General features: G+C 54.3%; 1 protein-coding gene across 1 annotated transcript; it reads left to right on the top strand.

The window, feature by feature from the left end:
• Positions 1–281: 281 nt before the first annotated feature.
• TRAF1 (TNF receptor associated factor 1) lies at positions 282–21,771 on the top strand. Its single transcript, XM_037059171.1, has 8 exons — positions 282–531; positions 3,048–3,812; positions 5,841–5,925; positions 14,219–14,284; positions 14,756–15,166; positions 16,639–16,816; positions 18,506–18,654; positions 20,581–21,771. Exons 2-8 carry the CDS (start codon positions 3,673–3,675, stop codon positions 20,797–20,799), a joined length of 1,248 nt encoding a protein of 415 aa, XP_036915066.1. The 5' UTR covers positions 282–531; positions 3,048–3,672; the 3' UTR covers positions 20,800–21,771.
• Positions 21,772–22,683: the final 912 nt, after the last annotated feature.

Genomic DNA, 22,683 nt, shown 5'->3' with positions numbered 1-22,683 from the left:
GCGCAAAAATAAAGGAAGGTTGTGTTTCACAATAAAAATTCTATCTCAACACCAATTCCATTAAGTATTTTGAGTGAAAACACAAATTCATAGGGAATAAGCGTCTCTCTGTGTGTGTTATAGACGAAAACAGAAATGGTTCCTTGAAGTATCAGTTTTGTACAAGCACCCTGCCTATCCACCAACTTGTACCGGCCCTCTGCTTATTGCGCCAACCAGAAGGGGTGGACGAGCCTGGCACTGCGCTAGGCTCTTCGCAGGAATCCAAGGAGGCAGGACTCGGTTCCGCGCTTGCTCACCCCACCTCCACGCAGGGTTTCTGGCAGGCGAGAGCCAGAGGTGGCACAGGCCTCAGTTTCCCCATCACGGGGAGAGCTCGCCCCGCCCCCGGGGTGGCCCCCCGAGTCGGCTCGGGCCGCGGAGACCCGCCCCCGCCCTCTCCAGCTTCCGCCGCCCGGCTACGTCCTCGGGGCCCCACCGGAAGCTCGCGCTGGGCCGCGGGGAGGCGGTGGCTGCGGCGGAGGCGCCGAGGTTGGTCGCACTGCACCCGGCCCCGACCCCACCCCACCCCCGCCCCACCCCCATGCCGCCCTGGCACTGCGGGCGGTGCTCGGCTCCCGCCCCTGGCTCCGAGCTCCCCGCCCTGGAAGTCCCTGGTGCCGCTCGCCCGGGAGGGGGCTCCCCAGTGCGGGGCTCCCCACGCGCGGCCCGGGCCCTGGAGTCGCGGCTGCAGAGCCCAGCTGGGACTCACTGCCCCAGCCCTTTCTGCGGGCGCCGGGGCACCGCTGGGGTTAGCTCATCCGTGAACAGTCGCGGGCACTGCTCGCTGCTTACTTAACAAGAGCAGTGGCGGTGGCGAGAGGACAAGCACCTCCCGAAGTGGGAGGTGGGGTTGGCGGGGACAGAGCTGGGGGCCACACAGGCAACCCGGGTTTCGGGAGGCGACGGAATCGCGAAGGCGGGCCCCCAGCCCCGTCCTTCGGCGGCCTATGGAGACTCCACGGGAAAGTGGGATCTGGCCCAGGTGGTCCCGGAAAAACAAGTGAGGGGATGTGGCTGCGCGGCTCAGGCATCCGCGTGTGCCGATCCGGGGGGCGAAGCCACGGAGATGAATCCGGGGAGGCGCAGAGAGGAAGAGAATTCTAAAGGAGGGGCTCAGAGTCGTGCCAGGGGCTGGCCAGGGGGCTGGTTGGATGAAAACTGGGGCAGGCCTAGGACGCTGGCGACTTTGACGTTGAGGACCTTGGGGCTGTGGAGCACCTGTGCAGGCAAATCTTTTCTAGAAGTTCTCTTCAAGTGAGGAGAGAGTGTAGATATGACGTAGAAACTGGGATGAGGGTGAAGAGCGTTCCCAAGCCCGATGTGGGCTTAGAGCCCAGGCGCTGGGTTCCGGAGTCCCTACTCACTGGGAGGCCTTGGGCAATCACTTCACCTCTTTGAGCCTTCGTCTGTGAAATGGAGATGATGACAGTACCTGCCTCACAGCCTCTGTGAAAACCAGATGAGGCAGCGCCCGTGAAAGCACTTCACACAGCCCTAAAAACCATTTTTATCATTGGAGCAGCTGGGGCCTCTTAGGGAAGCATTGAAGACAGAGGGGAGAGGAAGGGCATTAGGCCGAAGGGGACCCAGAATGTGGATGGGGAGAGAAGTCTTAGGTGGCTGTCTGTGTGAAACCAAGGGAAGAGGGAACAACAGTTGGGCATACCAGGAATTTTGCAGGTTTGGGGCACCCAGTGAAGGGAGTGCCTTTCTGACAGCCTTGTCTGAAGCAGACCTCAAGGTCATTTGCTAAGAGGGCCAGGCCAGGGCTGGCCCTGGAGAAGGTGGAGGTTCTGGTTTACACCACAGTGCCAGGGTGCCATGCTCTCTTTGCCAGCAGCCCGTGGTAGCCCCAGTTTTGCTCCAGGAAAGGTGGGCAGTTGAATTTATCTCGAGTCAGAGGACAACATCTGACCTGTTTTGCCCACTTGCAAGGCTCAAATAAAGTTGCTAAGTGGGAAAACACCATATTATAAGCATCATTTACCACTTTAATCCTTTCCCCTCATCTTGAGGAGCCGGGAGGCCCGTGGCTGTCATCAGAACGAGTGTCAAAGCCTTTTGAGTACCTCAGTTGGGCCGTGCGTCACGCTGCACTCTCACCTATGACCTGGTTTAGTCACAACAGGTGAAGTCAGTATTACTGTTGTCCCCATTTTACAGATGCAGAAACTGAGCTTCGGAAGCTAAAGAGTTTGTCCCAGGACACACAGCTAGTAAATAGTATTCTTAAGATCTAAGCTCAGACTTCTCAGACCACAAAGCCCATGATCTGAAACCATTGTAAAAGTTTGCAAACCCCTCACTAGCTGCCCAGCAGGATGGAAAGAAGTGGAAGGATCATCTTTTCCATTTCATAGGTGAAAAAGCAGAGAGTGGGTGCTCTGGCCTCCGTCCAGGACTCTGTAGTCTGCCCCACTTGGCCTTGCTGTCATCTCTCTCATATGGGTGAAGGAACACAGAGCTTAGAGTCCCACAGACGTGGCATGAATCCTGCTCCACTGCCAGGCGCTGTGTGACTTTGGACCAGGCATCTTGCTTCTCTGTGCCTGTGCTCGGCTGCAGAATTTCCAACAGATTGCTTTAAGGAATAGGAAGGGAAACATTGCCCAGCCACTGTAGACACTCCAGGAGCCATGGTTCCCATACAACAGTGGATCCGCATCCCACTTGGCCACTGAGACCACCAACTCCCTGTGGCCTTGATTTATTTAAAGCTTTGCTCTCCTCAGGACCAGGAAGTGGTAGTGCCTGACCTGGGTATGTGGCCATCTATGACTTCCTGCACGGGGCCTTGAGGAGCACCCTGAGCAGTGTATGGTTAGGAGGCTTTGGACTTGAAAGAAGGGGAGGGCCCTGTGTTGTTATGGTGACAGATGAGGAATGCCACTGGCAGGGCCATCAGAAGCTTCCTCCTACGTCTGGTTGCCTTGTTCTTTGGGTCCCAGAATCTTAGAGCCCAGAGGAGCCTTGGAGACCATCTCTTGCAGCTCATTTTTTTACAGATGGGGTAACTGAGACCCACTATGAGGAAGTGACTTTACCTGAGACACTGGACGAGCCAGAGCCAACGTGCCTGGTACTTGCCCTTTCAGATCTGACACCAGGACCTGGGGATTTCCACCAGGACAGCGAGCACTCCCACCCAGAATTCCAGGCTGTTCAGAGGCCCCAGGGAACAAAGACAAGTCACCAGCCGTGGCTCTCTGTGCTGAGGTTCCTTGGGGCGGGAGGAGATTGGAGGAAGCCAGCAGCAGCCTGAGGTTCTGCGACCGGGGAACTCTGACTGTGGTTCCTGAAAGTCCGTGCCACGGTTGTTTTCTCTCTCTGACTCTCTCTCTTGCTCTCCGTTACTCTGAAGAATGACTGGACACTCCTAGAGCCTTCAGTCAGCATCCAGGGGATTTTCTTTTTGCACCACAAAGGGTAATTCCTGCTCCATCCCTGCTGTGACTCAGCTATGACGTTGAGCCACCCAAGTCAGTGAGAAGATAAAGTCATCAGACCCCTGCTCGCCAGAGAGGGTGGCCCACGCCAGAACTCACCTCTGCTCTCAGCACAGACTCCACGAGGCTGGTCCCCTCCCCAGAGGAGCTTAGCCGGCCCCCCTGGCCAGGCTGGGACCCCAGGATGGCCTCCGGCTCAGCCAGTGGCCCTCGCCCGGCCCCTGATGAGAACGAGTTTCCCTTTGGGTGTCCACCCACCGCCTGCCAGGACCCACCAGAGCCCAGAGCCCTCTGCTGCACTGCCTGTCTCTCTGAGAACTTGAGGTGAGGGGTCAGTGGGAAGAAGGTGCCCGGGAGGGACCTGTGATGGGAGACAAGGGTGAGAGGAACCTGTGGCTTTGGGCAGGTGACTTCATCTCTCTGGGCCTCAGTTTCCCTCTCCTTGCAGTCCCTGTTGCTGCTGCTCCTTCTGACTCTTGGTGGAAGAAGTAGCCACAGACAGATGTCGGCTGCCATAGAAGAAGGGCGGGGAGAGCCTTGGGCGCAGCTGGGCTCTTTACTTACTGTGAGGCCCAGTGCGAAGTGCTTCACGTCTCGAAGCCTGGTCCTCCTTCTCTGTAAAATGTGGGTAAAGCTATTTTCTACCTCAGGAGAAAGAGGCACAGTCAATAATGGTCCAAAAAGTTTTTGTAATAGTGAATATGAACTTTCTTAGTAAATGATGAACTACTATACGAATATACCTCCTCCCACAGTATTTCCCATCCCCTGGTACTGTTTGCTGAGAACAGTTTTAAAGGGAACAAAGATATCTATGTTTATATATGTATGTATTTATAGGTGATATATTTAGATTTCATTGAATATGCATATATTTATAAATGAATACTGTAATTTTTGGACCATAATACATGCCTGGGTTTTAGAGGAGGAAAATAGGAAAAAGATTTTTGAAGCAAAAAATGTGGTAAAGTACTTAATAACATAAATAACACAGTATTTCACCAGTGTAAATGTAAACAGAACTCAACAGCAGCATTAACAACCATATTCCTCCCAAATTTGGGGGGGAGGTGCATCTTATAGTCCAAAAAATAAGGCATATATGTATATAAATACACATTTTACACATATTTAAAATATCAGTAACTACAGGTGTGACATCCACGTGATCATCAGTATCTCACCTTAAGCAGCTAGTTTGAACCTACTATGTGCCTCTTTCCCTGGGTTTTCAGAGGAGCCTTGGGAAGGTGGGTACAATTATCATCCCATTTTACAGATGAAGACAGTGAGGCCTAAAGGAGAGATTAGGTCAGCCCGCCCTGGGTCAAATTCCTGGGAAAAGTGCTCTTTAACTGCTTATGCCCCCAGTGCAGCCTTTGTTTAGGGCTTTACAGCGTAAGAAGGTGGGAAAACTGAACCAGTTTGAAAAGTTCAGATGCTTTGATGAAGTTGGGGGAACTGTGGCCAAGGAAAGGCCAGGTTGTGGGGGGCGGGTGGTCAAAGCTTGGGCTTTTGCATTGGGTCTCTTGGCCCCTCTCCCGGTTCTTCTAAAACCTGGCAGAGGTGGGGAGCTGACTGGGTGTTGAAGGGACCCAGGCTTGAGGTGTGCAGAGCTCTGCCCAGCTCTGCTCCTGACGCTGTCAGGCCTTGGCCAATCCGTGTGCCCACCAAGGCCTCACGTTTGGGGCCTGGCCAGTGGCTCCGACTGTGGATCAGAATCCCTTGGGAGCTTTGTAAAAGCCCAGAGGCCCATGTGTCGCTTGGTCATAGTCTGACGCCCACTCCTGGTGGAGAACCTCAGGCCAGGTGTTGTCCAAGGCCCCTTCTTATTCTAAGCAGCCATGGTCATCTGTAATTCCTACACCGAGGAGACCAAGATCAAATGGAGTAAAGCGGAGACCAAATATAGCCACTCATCCACAACCCCTTACCTGAACCCCTGGCTCAGGTGTATTTTGAAATTCAGAATTTTTTCAGATTTCAGAAAAGCAAATCAATGCATTAATACATTATTCTTCCAGTGGGGATTGGGGCAGTACCTTGTAATTAAGCCTATTACTATTTCTGCAATGAAACAAATATGCACACTAAATGGGGTAACAGCCTCCAGTCAGTTCCGGTCAGGTTTGGCTGCAGAAGATGCTCACTGCAAACTGCGGAAGACATTGGGTGCCCAGTGCTTTTGAGGTTTGGGAATAGTGGCTCTGGGATTGTGGGCCTGCATGCTCACTGGCATCAGGCGCCATCCTGGGCAGGGCCCAGGTTTTTGGATCGTCCAAAACAGAGAGGTTGGTGCCAGGGCTCTGTGAATGTCTCACTCAGCCAGATGTGTTCATGTGTCTTTAGGAACAGTGAGGATCGGATCTGTGCCAAATGCAGAGGCGACGACCCCAAGTCTGTAAGCCCAGGAAGCCTTGTCTCTCAGGAGAAGGTATGTTGGCGCACCCAGGAAAGGGCATTTGTCCATTTTCACCATTTGTCAAGGTTGAGGCCAAGTAGACAGCTGTTCACACAGTCCCTGGCAGGCGCCTCCCGCTTTGTGCTGAGTCGGGACTGAATTTGGTTTGTAAACAGTGAGGGGACTGACAACACGCTGGTGAAGCAACTTGCCCAGAGCCACCTGGCTGACGGTGACAGATTCAGGGCGAGGACAACAGCCCAGACCCGGCGCCTGCAAACCACGGCCTGCAAGTCAGATCCAGCTTGTCAGCCCATGAGCTAAGAATAGTTTTTATATTTTAGGTAGTTAAGAAAAAAATCAAAAGAAGAATGATATTTTGTGACACCTGAAAATTATATGAAATGCGAACTCCCTGTCCGTAAATAGTTTTCCTGGCACACAGCTGTACCCACTCATCTCCCCTTAGACTCAGAGCAGCCGCTGTCGGCTCCCGTCGGAGGTGGGCCACGCCGTGCTCCTGGGAGGAAGAGGTGGCTTTGGAAGCGTGAGGGGCCAAGGAGACATTCTCAGGACCCATGGTCTAGAAGCCCATCCCTTTTGGGTTCGAAGGGCCCTCACAGGTCATCTGTCCAGCCCAGAGGTTCTCACGTGCCAACCAGAGCTGGTCTATTCCTAAAAATAAGGAAATTGTAGTGAGCTGTTTATAAAACTAAATTCTTCCCACTTGTAGAATCAACCTTGACTCTGAGTTTATGCTCTTCCCGTACGTGTCTTTGTATAATCGAATTGGTAGTAATGGTAAGTGATAGAATTTTTGGCGGAGCCTTTACCTGGTAAATAAAAAAGATGGCAGTCTTAATGTTAATACCCCAATGAAAAAAACTCATATTGACCCATGAGTCCAAAGCTGTAAGAATTGGAAGAACCACTGCTCTAATCCCACCCCCTTGTCTTACACACGGGACCCCGACACCCACTGGGCAGCCGGGGTCTCACGGCTCAGCCATCCTCACTGTCATCACAGGGACGCCCCCCACCCCTGCCTCACCCCACAGTCCAGGGGTTGGGAGCCTGCTGTTTAGGGATGGTTCTGTATAAATCAGTTCACAGCCCAGATGACCCTGTGCCCATTTCTCTGTCTGTAAGAGGAGGCTCTGTTTGCTGGGCAAGGCCTCCCCACTACCTGCAATGTCAGTGGCTGGCAGGGCAGCGCTGCTCCCACCTGTCGGAACCTGAGGCTTGTGTGTCTCCACACCTCCCCTCCCTTCTCCCCTCTGGCCTCTCATTCAGAGAGTTAGGGGAATAGCCTGCCCTGCCAGGAGCTGGTTCTGGTTTCTGGTTTCTGGTTTCAAGGGCTCTCCCCTCCCATTCTCAGCTGCCCCTTCCCCACAGGCCCTCAGGGGAATCACGGCACAGATCCAGTGCATTTTCCCAGAACTTTACAGTCAGATCCGTGGAAGAACTTCCTGAGCCTCCCTGTTCGGGCATCTTCATGCACGAACCACAGGAGATGGGCAGAAACAGCCTTCTGTGGACCTCTGGGCCCCTCCCTGCACACGGGGCGGGGGGAGGGGGGGCAGGGGGCGGGGGCAGGGCTGGATGCTTCCTGAGGCCCCTGCCTGCGTAAATGCTCCGGGCCTGCTGTTTTTAACTTGTTTTAGCCTGACCTTTTAGCAAAAGTAATATACATTCATTGACAAGTTTTGGATAACACAGAGAAATGTTAGTATCTCTTAATCCAATGGCTTTACCTTTCTCATCTTCATGAGTGGCCTGACAGAAGAGGACTCTGGAACCTGGTCCTCTTGGTTACCCCAGTGCCCCAGCCCCTGAGGGACCCTGGGAACTCCTAGGGACACATTTTGAAACTTGCTGCTTTAAGCCAAGTGAAATGACTAACGGTGGAATTACAGGCACTGTAACAGACAACAGGGTAGGAGGGGTGCTGCCTACATTTGGGGACAAGCAGACCTCTGAGCAGCATGGGTCCTCGCCCCACCCCCACTCTCCCTCCACTCCCACCTGAAGCGGTCATCACTGCACCCCCAGTGGGATAAAACAGTGGTCCGGCCCCCACACAAAGCCACAAAGTGGAAAGACCAGGGACTCCTCCGCCTCCTAACCCTGATTCCCGACCCTGATGGGAACTTTGGGGGACTTTTGACCAAAGGAAAGCAGCTGATTTGATTATAAGTCAACACTTTGCATACATGGTAATTGTGAAGTTTGTCCGTGGGTCTGGGGAAACCTGGAGAGTGGCGGTGAGTGGAAGGGCTGGGCTCGCCCACAGGCGCCGTCTTTGCAAAGATGTCTTTGCACTTTCCAAGCCATCTGTTTATCAGTTTGTCCTCATCCTCTGGCTCATTAGATCACTATCTCTCAGGAGCGCTGTTAGGTAGTAATGTCAGAAGCAGGTATTAAAGGATTACTACTGGCCTACTTAGAAGCTCGGTTCTTGCCTGGAATGACCTTCCTGTAGAAGATGTGACAGTGAATAGGGGATAGACAGCGGATGGGAAATAACATTCAATTCTCACTGCCTGCAACCGCGAGAGTAGGGTTGTTTTCTTCACTCTCGCCCTTCGGAGGCCACTGGAGGTCAAAAGAGAGCTGGCATCTGCTGCCAGTGGCTTGCAATGACACCTGAACTTACTCTAGAATCAGCCGATGACAGGAGGTCAAGCTGTCTAGTCCAATTTCCATTCTGTGTTGGATTCCCGCCAGGTGGCTGTACATCTCTCCAGTGACGGGGAGCTCATTATTCCATGACATGACCACTTCCGCCACAGGGGACTTGGACTATTGTACCCTTCTCCTCTGTGTACTGAGCTGAAGTCAGTCTGCCCTCGGGCCACACAAGGCGAGTCAGTCAGCATCCTGTCCTCTGAGGCAGGTCTGCATTGGTGGGAAGAGGCTAGCCACCTCCCTCTCGAGTCTGTCCCTAGTCTCAGTGCCTGTGTCCTTTGACGTGTGGTGCCTAGAAAGGCACCCCTGAGCCCTTTCATTTCTAATCTTGACAGTGGCATCTGTCACCTCGCTGACCCGGTGACATCCTGCATGGGTGGTAGTCATATCCCTATTTCCCTGCTAGGTGACACACAGAGGCCAAGAGAGGAGGTGTGCATGGACATAGCAAGTCACATAGCAAGAGGCAGTCAAAGCTGGCTCTAGCACCTGTTTCCCGGGCCGGTGGCATCTCTCTGCCGCCTCCAAATGGCAGATCACCCCAAATGTCTTAGGCAGCTGTAAATACCACAGTCAGCCGTAAGTGCTGGAATCCGCCAAGGTCTGTGAAGAAACAAGAATGGGCAAGATTACCTTCAACTTGGAGAATCAGGCAGGGCTTCCTGGAAGGGGTGGCAGTTGAGCTGAGCAGAGAGTGCCAGAGAGGACACTGGCCTGGGTATGGGGGAGGGCTGGGCCTGGTGGGCAGAGGTAGACTGACCAGGTCTGCCCTGTCATGGAGGAGTACCTCTCGCTCAGCAGCAGCTGCGACCTGGGCAAACACAGCCCCTCAGTCTTCTAAGACCTCAGGTAGTCTTCGTGCCAGCACAGGGGCGGGGGCCATGCCAGGCACGCCGCAGACCTGCTGTTTTGGGCAGCAGCCTCCCAGAGGCGTCCCCCATGATCCTGGCACCCGCTGAACACTCATATGCTCGGAGACCCACAGGTCCCTGAGTGGGGGCCTTCCAGTGGAACCAGCTGCTGACCCCATTACAAAGGGCCTGGGTTCGCACCGCACACCCACAGACTTCCCAGATGCAGACAGAAGGACGAGTGTTCCCTCAGGGCTGGGATTTTGTTTTCTCTGTTTCTGTTTCCTCCTCAGAGGAAATTCCACTGCAAATTTTATTTTTAGCAGTTTGAAGCATGAGGCCACTTCACAGGGGCCTCCTGCGGCACCAGACATACACTAGGCTAGGCGCAGGACAGATGTCCCAGGACAGATGTCCCAGTCTTCCTTTGCAACCCTAGCCTGATTCCCTTTTCTGTGCCCTCAAGTCCCTGGCCCTCAGGCCCTGCCACCCTTTGGTCAAGGTGAGGACTCCCTGGTGTGGAGAAAGGACCCTGGACATGGCCTCTACCTCGCCCTTGCCCCAAACTTGCATCGCCTCCTGAAAGTCACTGCCCACCCCTGCCTGGGCTTTGGCTCCTCCACCCACAGGGGATAAGCAGATCCCCTAAGCCCCGCCCTCCTCCTCCTGGCACCAGGAGGCCCAGTGAGGGGTGGTGCACATACAGGTGCTCAGAGAGCAGTAAGCCCTTGCAAGATCTAGCTACAGGACAGAAGACCCAAGTTCAGTCATCTACTCAAGTGTTCAAGCCTGGTGTGACTGTGAGTGAGCCAGTCACCCAGTTTTCCCATCTGTGTTAAGGTGCAGGTCATCTCGCCCAGCCTGCCACAGAGGATGACTGCAGGGATCCTGGGATAGCATTTGACAATGCGTTGGTCCCGTATAGACACAAATGAAGTTAGGGGCGCTCCTCACCTGCCCGAGGAAACCCAGTGGGGAAATGGTGTTTTATAGACTTAGTTATGAAATGTTAGAGATGTGAGGATTAAATGGGATGCATTATATGACAGCCATTAGAGGGAGAAAAAGATGTCCCAAGGGCAGTGCTTAATTGCAGCGATACTACTGCTAATAATACTGCTACTGATAATGGCTAACGTGTTGAGGGTTGCGTCAGGCAGAATGGCGTTCCCTCAAGATGTCCACGTGTTAATCCCATGAATACGTGGCCTTACATGGCTGTGTTCGTCCCGTCGTGCTGCTGTTGCTCAGTGCCACGGGCTGGGGGCCCTGAACAACAGAAGTTTGTTTTCTCACAGCTCTGGGGGCAGGAAGGTCAAGTCCGCGCTGGTGTCTCCTGAGTTCTCCCCACTTGGCTTGTAGATGCCGACACCATCTCTTCCTCCATCTTTTCCCCCGTCTTTTCCCCGTGTCTCCATCTCATTTCCCTCTGTACGTTTGTGTCCAAGTTCTCTTTCCTTACAAGGACAGCGGTCCTATTGATGGAGGCCCACCCTGGTGACCTCATTTTAACTTAGTTACCCCTTTAAACACCCCATCTCCAAACATAGTCATGTTCAGGACTTCAACAGATGAACGAGGGGAAGGCATATAACTTCGCCCATAATAGTGGCAAAAAGGACTTGGCACATGTAATTAAATGGAGGGTCCTGAGATAGGGAGAGTATCCCGGGTTGTCTCCGTGAGTCCAGTGTGGCCCCAAGGGTCCTCGTAAGATGGAGACTGGAGCGAGTCAGAGAGAGACAGAAGATGCACGACTGCCCGCCTTGCGGGTGGAGGGAGGGGCCCTGAGCCAAGCAGTGCGGGCGGGCGGCCTCTGGAAGCTGGAGGGGAAAAAGGAAACAGATTCTCCCCTCCAGCCCCCAGGAGGAACACAGTCCTGCCCACACCTTGATATTTACAAGTTCTGATCTCCAGGACTGCGAGATCATAAATGGGTATTGTGTTAAGCCATTAAGTTTGTGGCATTTTATTGCAGCAGCAATACGTAACTAAGACCAGAATGTACATGCATTATCTAATTGAATCCTCACAATAATCGCTAGTATGGGAAGAGAGCGAAATGGGCTCTGCACCCCGACAGGCCGAGTCCAGAGCCCGTCCCCTTAACCCCTGGAGCCCTCTAAGGAATGAGTGACTGATTCACTGACCGTGGCACTGTGGGCAGACTGGGTGGCCACAGAGGCCTCTGAAGGGCTCTCAGGTCACCCCTGCCCGTCCCCGGACAGCCACTGGAGGCTGCTCACAGCACACATCCATCCGCACGTTGTAACAAGGAAGCCCCTACATCCGCGCCTGGCTGGGCTTCTCACTGCGAGGCGCAACCCCTTTGGGTTCCACAGCCAAAGAACACATGCCCCACCCCCACCAGCATGGCGATCCTGAGGTGCCACTGTGTTAGCTTTTCCACCTTTCCATCCCTCCTACGGCTCTCGCTTTGAGTGTAGGGCTGCAGAGGATTCGAGTCAGGGACTTGGAGGAGGTTTAGGGCCTGAGAGGTTCCCCCGGTCCATTCACCAGGACCCAGCGCCATGCGGGCATCGGCCCCTCCCTTGTTCCTACAGGTCACTGCACACTAGCCAGAGCCAGCGCAGTCCCTCTGCCAAGGCTGCCCTCTGCCCCGCCCCCAACAAAACATCTGCTCTCTACTCTGGGAGGAGCACCTTGTGCTTGAACCCTGGGGTAGGGGGTGACGGGGCGGCCCTTTGCCAGGCTGTGTTCTGCACTCTAGGCCAACCATACTCAAGCCCATGCCCTCGTTTCTTTTGCTTTTAAAGAACAATAACCAATGAGCTTTGTATTTGCTCAGCCCAAAAGACCTCCGTCCTCCCCTTCTGCTAATCAAAGTCCCCGTTAGATTATTCTTTAAAAAACAACAAAGCTCTTTGAAAATCAAGATATTCATGTGCAATAAGATTTATTATAAGTGTACACTTCGATGAACACCGGTAAATGTACACATTTGTGTGACCACTGCAGGCAGGATGGCGAATGCTGCTTTTCTACGCCTGAGGAAACTTCCTTGTGCCCCTGGCTACTTGGCGCCCCCCGGGGGCAGCCCCGGTCAGCCACAGATGTGCATTCTGTCCCTGTAGCTTTGCCTTTTCTAGAATCTCGTGAGAGTGGAATCCTAGTGTGTGTTTGAGGGCCCTCCTTATTGCTGAGTGTAGACTTCCAGTCCCTCTGACGGCTGAGCAGTGTTCCGGAAAAAAACCCACCACCCATTCACCAGATGATGGGTATTTGGATGGTGTCCAGTTTGGAGCTACACTGAATACAGCTGCCATGAACATTCACACACACACACACAAACATATGTTTCTGTTTCTCCTGGGGAAATTCCTAGGCGTAGAATGTGGCTTGTTTGATAACTTTATAAGCATGGTTTATGAGTAAGTTGCTTTGTAAATATGATTTAGCTTTATGAGATACTTCCATAGATTTTTTTCCAAAGTGGCTTTCCCACCAGCAACATTCGTAAGTTCCAGTTTCTCAGCGTCCTCACCGAAGCCTGGTGTTGGTGTCCTGGTCTAACCGCAGCCATCCAGTGAGTGGACAGTGGTACTTCATTGTGGTGTTTCATTTCAATGTGCATTTCTCTGTTGCCTAGTGATGTTGAACATCTTTCCATGGGCTTGTCATTTAGACAATATATCTCCTTTTGTGAAGTATCTGTTCAGTATTTTACCCATTTTTATTAGTTTTTTTGGCCTGCTTATTACCAAGTTGTAAGAGTTCTTTACATATTCTGGATGCAAGCCCTTTCCAGATATATGTTTTGGGGAAAAACTTTTCTCCTGGTTCCCCATGGACTTACTCTTAGAAAGAGATACAGTTGGTGCTTGAACAATGCAGGAATTAGGGACACTGACCCCCAATAGAAAATCTGTGTCTAACTTCTGACTGCCCCAAAGCTTAACCTCTACTGTTGTCCCTCAGTATCCACAGGACGTTGGTACCCCCATCCACGGATGTTAAGTCCCCTATATAAAACTGCGCAGACCAGAAACAGTACAGGAATTGACTGAAAAAATCCAGCATTAGGGGACCCACACAGTTCCAACCCATGTTGCTCAGGGTCAACTGTAGCAATGTGTGGGGAGAGCCTGTGCCTGGGCTGCTTCCTCACTGTTTCCTGTGGACAAATCCCTTCCCTTCTGTGAGCCTCAGTTTCATCATCAGTGAAACGGGAACAAACGACCCACTGCCTTCCCCCAGGGCATTGTCAGGGGCCCTAGGAAGAACTGTGACTGTGAAGGCATTTTGTAAACTCCTCAGGCCTGTGAACAGGTTAACAGTATGGTCGAGTTGCTGTTCAGACCTGAGACCCTTCTGTGTCCCTGCCCTTGGGCTGCGCATCACCTGGAGGAGAGCAGTGCGGGGCAGGCGCCCTGCAGTCGTGGGGGGTCGCCAAGGCGGGCGCAGGCGGCAGCTGCAAGGGGCATCCCCATGGGCCTTGGAGGAGGGCAAGACTCACTCATGCAGCCAGTGTGTCCCAGGTGTTTCCTCTGTGCCAGGCCCTTCCCTCCACACGAGGTGGGGCAACCAAAGCCCATGGTGATCACGGGGCTGCGTGCGTCCTGGCCTGACAGAGGTAGCCCCGCTGCCCAGGACTGCAGCTGGGGCCCTGAGCCTGTTTCAAAGGAGGGTCACAGAAGGGGTCATCCAGGCAGAACCAACAGCACGTGCGAAGCCCTGTGGCCCCGCCCTGTTGGAACCTGGTGCTTTGCAGAGAGCCCCAGTGTTCCCATGGGGACTCCCATCTAGTGACATGTTACTCTTTCCAGGATCACCCTGAGGTGGCTGCAGATGGAGTCGGGTGCCCCTTTTCAGGTGTTGGCTGCTCCTTCAAGGTAAGCATCTGGGTGTGAGAAGGGATGTCTGTCCCCAACAGCCCTAGGCCACTGGGTCTCCCCGCTTCAGCCCATCCCGGATTTTCCTACACTTCAAGGTTCTCCTCTGGATGACCCTTACACTGATGACCTCCTCAAGCAACAAATCTCACAAGTAAAGCATTCCTGTTCAGCTAAGAACAGTTGTTCTTAGGTCTTATCTCAGTTGTGGACTCACTAAATTGGCCACCCCCCCAGGCCTCCCCCAGGCTTCTCTCCATGGTGCTGAATTGTCGCTGCACTCAAAGACGGGGCAGAATTGTTGCTCCAGAGGCTGGGGTGCACACAGCTCTCTGTGGGCATGTGTGATACCGGGATCCTCTGCATTCCTCTCACTGCACACAAACCCACTTCCCCTTTGCTGGGCAAATGGATCTGACTTTCTCTGGGGACCTTCTTTGTTTTCACTGATCAGCCCCACTCTCTTGACAGGGGAGCGCAAAGTTCATGCAGGAGCATGAGGTCACCTCTCAGGCCACCCACCTAAACCTGCTGCTGGGGTTCATGAAACAGTGGAAGGCCCAGCTGGGCACAGGCCTGGGGTCAGGGCCCATGGCCCTGGAGCGGAATCTGTCAGACCTGCAGCTACAGGCAGCTGCAGAGGCAGCTGGGGACCTAGAGGTGGACTGCTACCGGGCCCCCTGCTCTGAGAGCCAGGAGGAGCTGGCCCTGCAGTACTCCATGAAGGAGAAGGTCCTGGCCGACCTGGAGGGGAAGCTGCGCGTGTTTGAGAACATCGTCGCCGTCCTCAACAAGGAGGTGGAGGCCTCCCACCTGGCCCTGGCTGCCTCCATCCACCAGAGCCAGCTGGACCGCGAGCACATCCTGGGCTTGGAGCAGAGGGTGCGCATGGGGGGCAAGGTTGCCTTCAAGGGGACTCAGGGGGTCCCCTTCCCCTCTGCCCTGTCTTGTCTCCAGAGCAGTGTGTCAGCCTTTCTCCTAAGCTTTCTCCCTGCTCACAGCAGTCACGCCCTCATCAAAAAGTATCTGTCCTGTGTCCCAAGACCTAGGTGCTTGAATTTCTCCCGTGGTAGAACACTCCCTTCCCAAGCTGCCCATTCCATTGCTGGATATTTTCCACCACTAGGAAGTTCTTACACCAAACTGAAATCAGGCCTTCCATGTCTTCCCTACATTGTTCCTGGCCCTGCCCCTCAGGGACCACCAGAAGAAACCTGCCTCCCAGGCCCTGTGGAAGCCCCTCAGAGATGAGCAGTCAGTGGTGATATCCTCCCTGAGTATTTCCTTCTTTAGGTGAAACACCCCAGGGCCTTCACCCCCTCATCACAGCCCGTCCTTGTATGCCCTCCTCATTTGCTCTGGCTCAGTCCCTAAGGATCCCACTTACAGCCCACCACTCAGAGTGGTGGTCCCAGAGCAACCCCAGATAATCCACTTCTCTGACAGTTCTTGGTTGAGCAGGACTGTCATCCCCTCCTTTGTTCCAGGGCTTATACTTTTCTTAATATAACCAGGCACATGTTAACGTTGCTTTTTTTCTTTTCTTTTTCGGCAACACTAAATCACTGTCTCATGTTGACTTAGGCCTGGATTTTAATTTCAGCTCCACCATTAACTTGCTCTGTGGGTATGAGCAAGTCACTTCCCCTCTCAGGACCGCAACTTTCTCATCAGTAAAATGAGGGATTCAGTTTATTGCAGAACACTCACTTCCACTCCTGATTTCCCTATGTGAGCACCCCCAAGAATAATTTTGTATTCTTTCAAAGGCCAGTGGGGAAGACTCCCAGAAGAGCCAGGCTTTGGGTTTGAGTGACCGGGCAACGCCTTTGTTTACGCAACCCTTGCCCCAGTCAGAAGGCGGGCTTCCCGAGAGCAGCAGTCATGTCTTCAGTTCATCAACAGACTTCCTGGCTGTACTCGTACATGCCAGGCGCTATGCAAGGCAGGCACGCAGAGAGGAAACGGGCATGGGCCCAGCCCTTGGCAGGGGGGGCATCTGTCTGGTAGGAAAGGCGGAAGAAATAAACCTCATAAAACTGCTGTAAGGAGTCTGTAAGAACTCTAAGAACATGGGTGAGAGAGAGAAAGAGATACCAGCTGACCTAGGGCAGTGGCTGAATGCTTCCCAGAGGAAGGGCCACGTGAGCCAGATTTTGGAGGGGTGAGTATGAGTTGGCCAGTGGATAAGGAAGGCGGTGGAATTCCAGGAAGGAGGTGCAGCATGTGCAGAGGCAGGTGCACCTACCTGAGGGAGACATGGTCAGGAAGGCATATTGTGGGCAGGTCTGTCTCCATGTTGAGCCACCCCCAAGCCAGGCCTGGTGTCCCTGGCTGAACGGGCTTCTCCACAGGTGATGGAGTTGCAGCAGACGCTGGCCCAGAAAGACCAGGCACTGGACAAGCTGGAGCAGAGCCTGCGGCTCATGGAGGAGGCCTCCTTCGATGGCACCTTCCTATGGAAGATCACCAATGTCACCAGGCGGTGCCACGAGTCAGCCTGTGGCAGGACCGTCAGCCTCTTCTCCCCAGGTAACATGTCCCCTGGGCACAGAAACCCCCCAGGCACAGGGACCCACAGCCTGGGGAGCAGCCAGCTCTGTGACTCTGTGCTGCGTCCAGTCAGACCAGTGTCCCTTCAGGCCACCTACCATGCTGGGACCCAGAGGAGGGAGGTGCCTGGCTCGGCCACCAAGAGCATGGACTCTGAACCTCCGTACCTTCCACCTCCCCGAGTGTCAGTCACATTCTATAGATAGGAATAAAATTGTCATCGGCTTGGTGTGGAGGTCGGATGTGAAAGACAGTGTGCCGTGAACCAAAGCCTGTGCAAAGGCAGGGTGCAGGGGACAGTTCTTGCAGGCGAATACTGTGGAACCCCTGCCCTCAGAGAGCCGACAGGCTGAGCTAAGACTAAGACAAGTGGAAACTAAGTGTACGGTTGTGGGTGGCGCATTAGGAAGCATTGTGTAAATTGGGGCAGCTCTTACTCATTCCTGGGCCCCAGGGCCAGGCATAATGTCTTGCATAAAGTAATGACTCAGTAGATGTTTCCCGTAATTAATTTATGTTTATAAAACAAAGTGCATATTTGTGCATAAAATGCTCCCACCTCTGAGCTCTTTCCTCTCCTTGTTCATGTGTATCCAAGTCAACACACGTGAACTCAAGGAAGAATTCTGCAGGTGATGATGTGAACCACCTCTCTCTCTCACCGTTGCGCCAGCTTCATACCTTTCCTGTCCATCTGCTCCTCCGATTCACCCACAATTGACAGGGCTGGATAAAGAGAGGCATCGGGGTCTGTTCCAGACCCCAGAGCGGGACTGGGCCCCAAAGCCAGGCTTCTTTCCTCAGGAGCAGGGGCAGCCCCCTTCACGGGGTGGCCTCACCTCCAACGCACAGGCATTTCCTCCTCTCTTCTTTCCAAAGAGGGACAAAGCGAGCAGTGTCTCTGGCTTCCTGTTCTACCCAAATGTAAGGGGCAGGATGAATCAGACTGTCCGTCTGTCCGTCCTCCACCCCTTCCTGCCTGCCCCCCACACCCTCCCCCGATTACCCCCTTCCAGAGGGGCTCTTGTGGCGACAGCCACTGGCACCTACGTGGCTTAGCCCTTCCAGCTGCTGAGGGGGAGAGCCCACTGGCCCCTGTGCTTTGTCACCAAGGGGTGAACCATCCCTCAGGGGCCTTTGCCAAGGGTGCCTGGCAGAACTGTGAGCCTCCAGGGGCCCCCAGCCTCTAGGCCTAGGGCAGCAGAAAGAAGTCAGTGTTGGGATGGAGGAGGCCTGGCTCCTAACCCTGGCTCTGCCCCCAGCACATGGTGGGGCCAGACACTTCCCCCTGCTGGGCTCAGTTTCCTGACTGCAAAGTACAGGATGGTGAAATCAAAGGTATGGTCCCTGGGCCAGTAGCATCGCTGTCTTCTGTAGGACATGCAGAGCCCCAGTCCTCCCCCAGCACTGTGGAGTCCGAAACTCGGGGGGGTGGCGCCTGGCAATCTGTGATTCTGATGGCCACAGACGGCCAGCAGTCTAGATGAGCTCCCAGATGGGGGTCCCCTGGACCATATATGATCGAGAAGAATTCTGGGCTCCAACCCCAGGTTTCTTGGTTCTGAGCCACTGATCCTGGGCATGCCTAACCTCTCATCCCAGTTTTCTCATCTGCAAAGCCAGCACTCTCAGAATGGCCTCTGGGCTGACTCTGCTTCCACATTTCAGCTTTCTACACCGCCAAGTACGGCTACAAGTTGTGCCTGCGACTCTACTTGAATGGTGATGGGACGGGAAAGAGGACCCACCTGTCGCTCTTCATCGTGATCATGAAAGGGGAGTACGATGCTCTGCTGCCGTGGCCTTTCCGGAACAAGGTACAGGTCAAGGGGAACAGTGGGGTGGGGTGGGGGGAGCCCGGTCCTGGTCCTGGTTCAGCCATGAACTGGCGGGGTGATCTGGGCAAGTCCCTCTCTGTGTTAGTAGCTTTTCCTTTCGTAAAACAAGAGCCTGAGTTCACATCTAATAACATCTAGTGGCTAAGGCTCCCTCCAGCGTCATGAGTCCAGGGGCAAAAGTGCCCAGACCAATAACCCTGGGAGGTGTGTAGAAAGGAAATTCCCTCAGTGGACCGAATAAGGAGAACTTCCTGGAGGAGGCGCTGTGGGGCCAGCCTGAACTAGCAGCATTCTCAGAAAAAGGGAAGGAGGCAGATGCTACTACACACCTAGTAGAAGGGCCAAAATCCAGAACACGACAGCACCAAGTGCTGGTGAGGTTGTGGAGCGACAGGAATTCTCATTCATTGCCAGCGGGAGTGCAAAATGGTGCGGACACTTTGGAAGACAGTTGGGCAGTTTCTTACAAAGCTAAATGTACTCCTGTCATATGATCCAGCAATCACACTCCTTGGTGTTTACCAAATGAGCCAAACACTTAGGTCCACACAAAAACCTACACATGGATATCTACAGCAGCTTTATCCATAATTACCGAACTTGGAAGTTGCCAAGATGCCCTTCAGGAGGTGAGTGGGTAAACAAACCACGGCACATTCAGATAACTGAATACTCCTCAGCACCGAAGGGAAGTGAGATGGAAGAACCTTAGATGCGTGCTGCTGAGTGACAGAAGCCAATCTGAAAAGGCCACATGCTGTACGACTCCAGCTCTCTGACAGTCTGGAAAAGGCACAGCTGTGGAGACAGGGGCTGAGGGGTGGGAGGGATGAACAGGCAGAGCACAGAGGGTTTTGGGGGCAGTGAGACTATGTTGTGTGATATAATGGTGAATACATGTTATTACACATTTGTCCAAACCCAAGAGTGAACCCACAGTAACTGTGGACTTTGGTGATAATAATGTGCCCATATAGGTTTGTCGAGTATAAAACACGTCCCACTCGTGTGCAGGGTGTGGATAGTGTGGTAGATTGTGTGGAGACAGGAGGTGTAGGGAACATCTCTGTATTTTCCGTTCAATTTTGCTGCCCACTGAAAACTGCTCTAAAAATAAAGCCTATTAAAAATGTCTGAGGGCGGGAGTTTCGAGGGGGTCTGGGTATGAGTCAGTGGGTCAGAGGTCCCCACACCGCTGGGGAGATTTTACACATACCAACCACTGCGTCTCTCACTGCAGTAAAAGGTCAGGCCTGAGCATCAGATTGTCAAAACCTTCCCAGGGGTTCTAAGTGCAGCCAAGTTTGAGGACCGCTGCGGTGGGCGATGAGGAAACATTTCATGTCCTGATGGGCATTCCAGTGACATGTACCAGGGCAGAGGGTTTGTGTCACTGAGGTCATCAGCTTCTTGGGGGCACGCAGATCTGCTCTGTGCAGACAGCAGTTCCGCTCATGGTTCGGGGCCTCAGTGGGCAGCCCCCCTCAGCAGAAGGCCCGTCTGCTCTTGCCCCCCACCTCACCCAGGAGGTCCAGATAGTTCACTACCAAACGTCTCTGAGGCGAAGGGACATCGCCAGTTATGAGTCCGGCCCCCTTGTCAGAGCTCAGTCCCACCTGTAGCCCCCAAAAGCCAACCAGAATTGACAGTGACATCCAAATTCCCCTTCCCCATTGGATAGACCATCAGGGCCCTAATTATAGGACAACCCCAAGCCCTCTCAGGATACCAGGCACTTCCATCCCTGGGGCTCGCTCTGCTCTAGGTGTGGCCCTTACGTTGCTTCTCTGGCTCCTAACTGCCTGAACTCAGAGTCAGAGGGGCTGCACAGGTGGCAGACTCAGACCAGCTCTGAGCCCCTGGGTGCGCTGCCCAAAGCTGACCACCCCCTGTCCTGGCCCGCAGGTCACCTTCATGCTCCTGGACCAGAACAACCGTGAGCACGCCATTGATGCCTTCCGGCCTGACTTGAGCTCCGTGTCCTTCCAGCGGCCCCAGACCGAAACCAACGTGGCCAGCGGCTGCCCACTCTTCTTCCCGCTCAGCAGGCTACAGTCGCCCAAGCACGCCTACGTGAAGGACGACACCATGTTCCTCAAGTGCATTGTGGAGACGAGTGCCTAGGGCGGACAGCGGAGACCAGTGTCGCCTGCGTCCTGAGGGAGCGCCAGCCCAGACTGGAGGAGATCCTGCCCCGGTGCCCCAGGTCCTGAGGCACCGTGATAGGCTGAGGGTGGCAGGACCTGGAGCTGGGCCCACAGAGGAGGCAGAGGGTCCAGAAGGAGGTGGCGGCAGAATTGTCCCTCCTGCACTGACCATGCAACACTGGAGGCCTGGCAGCCACTCCAGCCTGAATGTTAAGGAAGACTCCGGCCAAGTTGGGGAGGGAACGGGGATCAGGCCTGGGGCGCGGATGGTGATCTGGAGGTAAAGGGTCTGAGTGTGAGACGGCCTCTGCAGGGCCACCATGGAGACCCGGAAGCATTCTTGCCGTCTTCCTGCCCAGGGTCAGAACCAAGGGGTGGAAGGGACAGAATTCGGTCTGTCCAGGCATGTATTGAGTTCCCCATCACCTGAGGTGAGCAAGCAAAGCCAGGGAGCTACACTGGAATGGGGGAAGGCATCAAGTTGGGGGCCGGATCTGAAGACCTTCAAGATTCCTTCCAGCCCAGAACGTGTCTGATTCTAGGCCTCCTGGCCCAGGTGAGGCCTACGGCTGCTGGGGTTCTGGAAACATTCAGGTGCCTCCTGTCCTCCAGGTTCCTCACGCACCTTCAGTGCCACCAGGTGGGCTAGGCTGGCTCGCACAGGACCTGCCACACAGGCCCTGCGTCCTTTGCCGGCCCCCGCCGAACTCCCCTTCACCTCCTCTGGGTGAAACAGGGTCACTGAGCTCCCGGGAGCCTCCAGAGGAGCGTGGAGAAGGAGAGAGGCCTACACTCCCCACTCCCTGCCTGGGGTTCACCTTCCACGCTCTCCTGAATCTCGTGACCTGAGGAACCATGGCATTCACTTTTCTTGTTGACTCATCAGGGTCTCTGAGCCACTGGCAGAGGTTGTCCTTTTCAATATGTATAAAACCAAGCGAGAATTTTTTTTAAAAAGAACTCTTCTGAAGTTTTCATGATGGGTGTGGTCATGGAAGTTGGCTGTGACTGAGCCACGTTTGAAGAGGCCATTGCTGCGTCTTGGTTGCACTGCCGGTTTTGCAGGCAACTTCCAAGGCTGGCGTGCTGGCAGGACAGCCCCATCTGCCCCCCTCCTTCCCTCTCCGTGATGGGGAGAACCACGCAGCCTGCCTCCCTGGCTGGGTTCTGTGGGCCTCACAGGAGATGCTAACAGGAGGGAAAGGCCCGGACACCACTGCCTGCCAGGCCTGTGTGGTCCACGCTGGTCTTCTCCCCTTGGAGGCCTCATGCAACCAAGTCCTGCGGAGACCCTCACCTGGCTTTTCAGACCCCGAAGGCTCATGCTGCCCCTCAGAGCTCCAGGGCAGGCTGTCCACACCACCCCCAGCCTTCCCCGCAGCTTCCTCTTCACTTGCAAAGCTGCGATAAATAACGTCACTCCTCACGGCCTCAGGGTTGGCTCTGTAAAATGGGTCAGCCCCTGGCCGCACAGCTCGGTGGCTCCCAGATCCAGCCCTCGTCCCAACCTGGTCTCCTGTGCTGCCTCAGCCTCTTCCTTTGGTGATGGGACACATGGAGCCTGGCCCTGCCCAGCCCGAAGGGTTTCCTCAAGGCCCAAACCTGACAATGGAGCTCCAGGCCTTGGTCAGTGGGTGGCACTTTGCCATGCATGACGGGCTGCAAACACGGCAGGGATGCTTTCTCCTGTCCCCACTGCTGCCAGCCTGTCAGTAACAGAGACCAACTTGCTTCCTTGGCAGGTGTCAGTAACAAGGGGAGGGCTGGTCTCTCCAGTTATGGGGACCTCTGCCTTCAGTCTGGTGTTCTGGAAATAACACCTTCATCCCTACTCACTGAGCACCGAGCTGCCGAGGGGTTG

Source organism: Sturnira hondurensis, unplaced genomic scaffold, assembly GCF_014824575.4.
Source record: "Sturnira hondurensis isolate 20B ecotype Veracruz unplaced genomic scaffold, ASM1482457v3 Scaffold0010448, whole genome shotgun sequence".
Lineage (NCBI taxonomy): Eukaryota > Metazoa > Chordata > Mammalia > Chiroptera > Phyllostomidae > Sturnira > Sturnira hondurensis.
Note: the sequence above shows the minus strand (reverse complement) of the source record. Positions and strands in the feature narration are given on the sequence as shown.

What these genes read in the sequence shown, in the direction of transcription:
- TRAF1 (XM_037059171.1), top strand. Translation starts at nt 3,673, where the DNA reads ATGGCCTCCGGCTCAGCCAGTGGCCCTCGCCCGGCCCCTGATGAGAAC. An exon ending in CGTCAGCCTCTTCTCCCCAG is followed by an intron (nt 16,817 to 18,505) that starts GTAACATGTCCC and finishes TCCACATTTCAG; the next exon opens with CTTTCTACACCGCCAAGTAC. An exon ending in CGTGGCCTTTCCGGAACAAG is followed by an intron (nt 18,655 to 20,580) that starts GTACAGGTCAAG and finishes CCTGGCCCGCAG; the next exon opens with GTCACCTTCATGCTCCTGGA.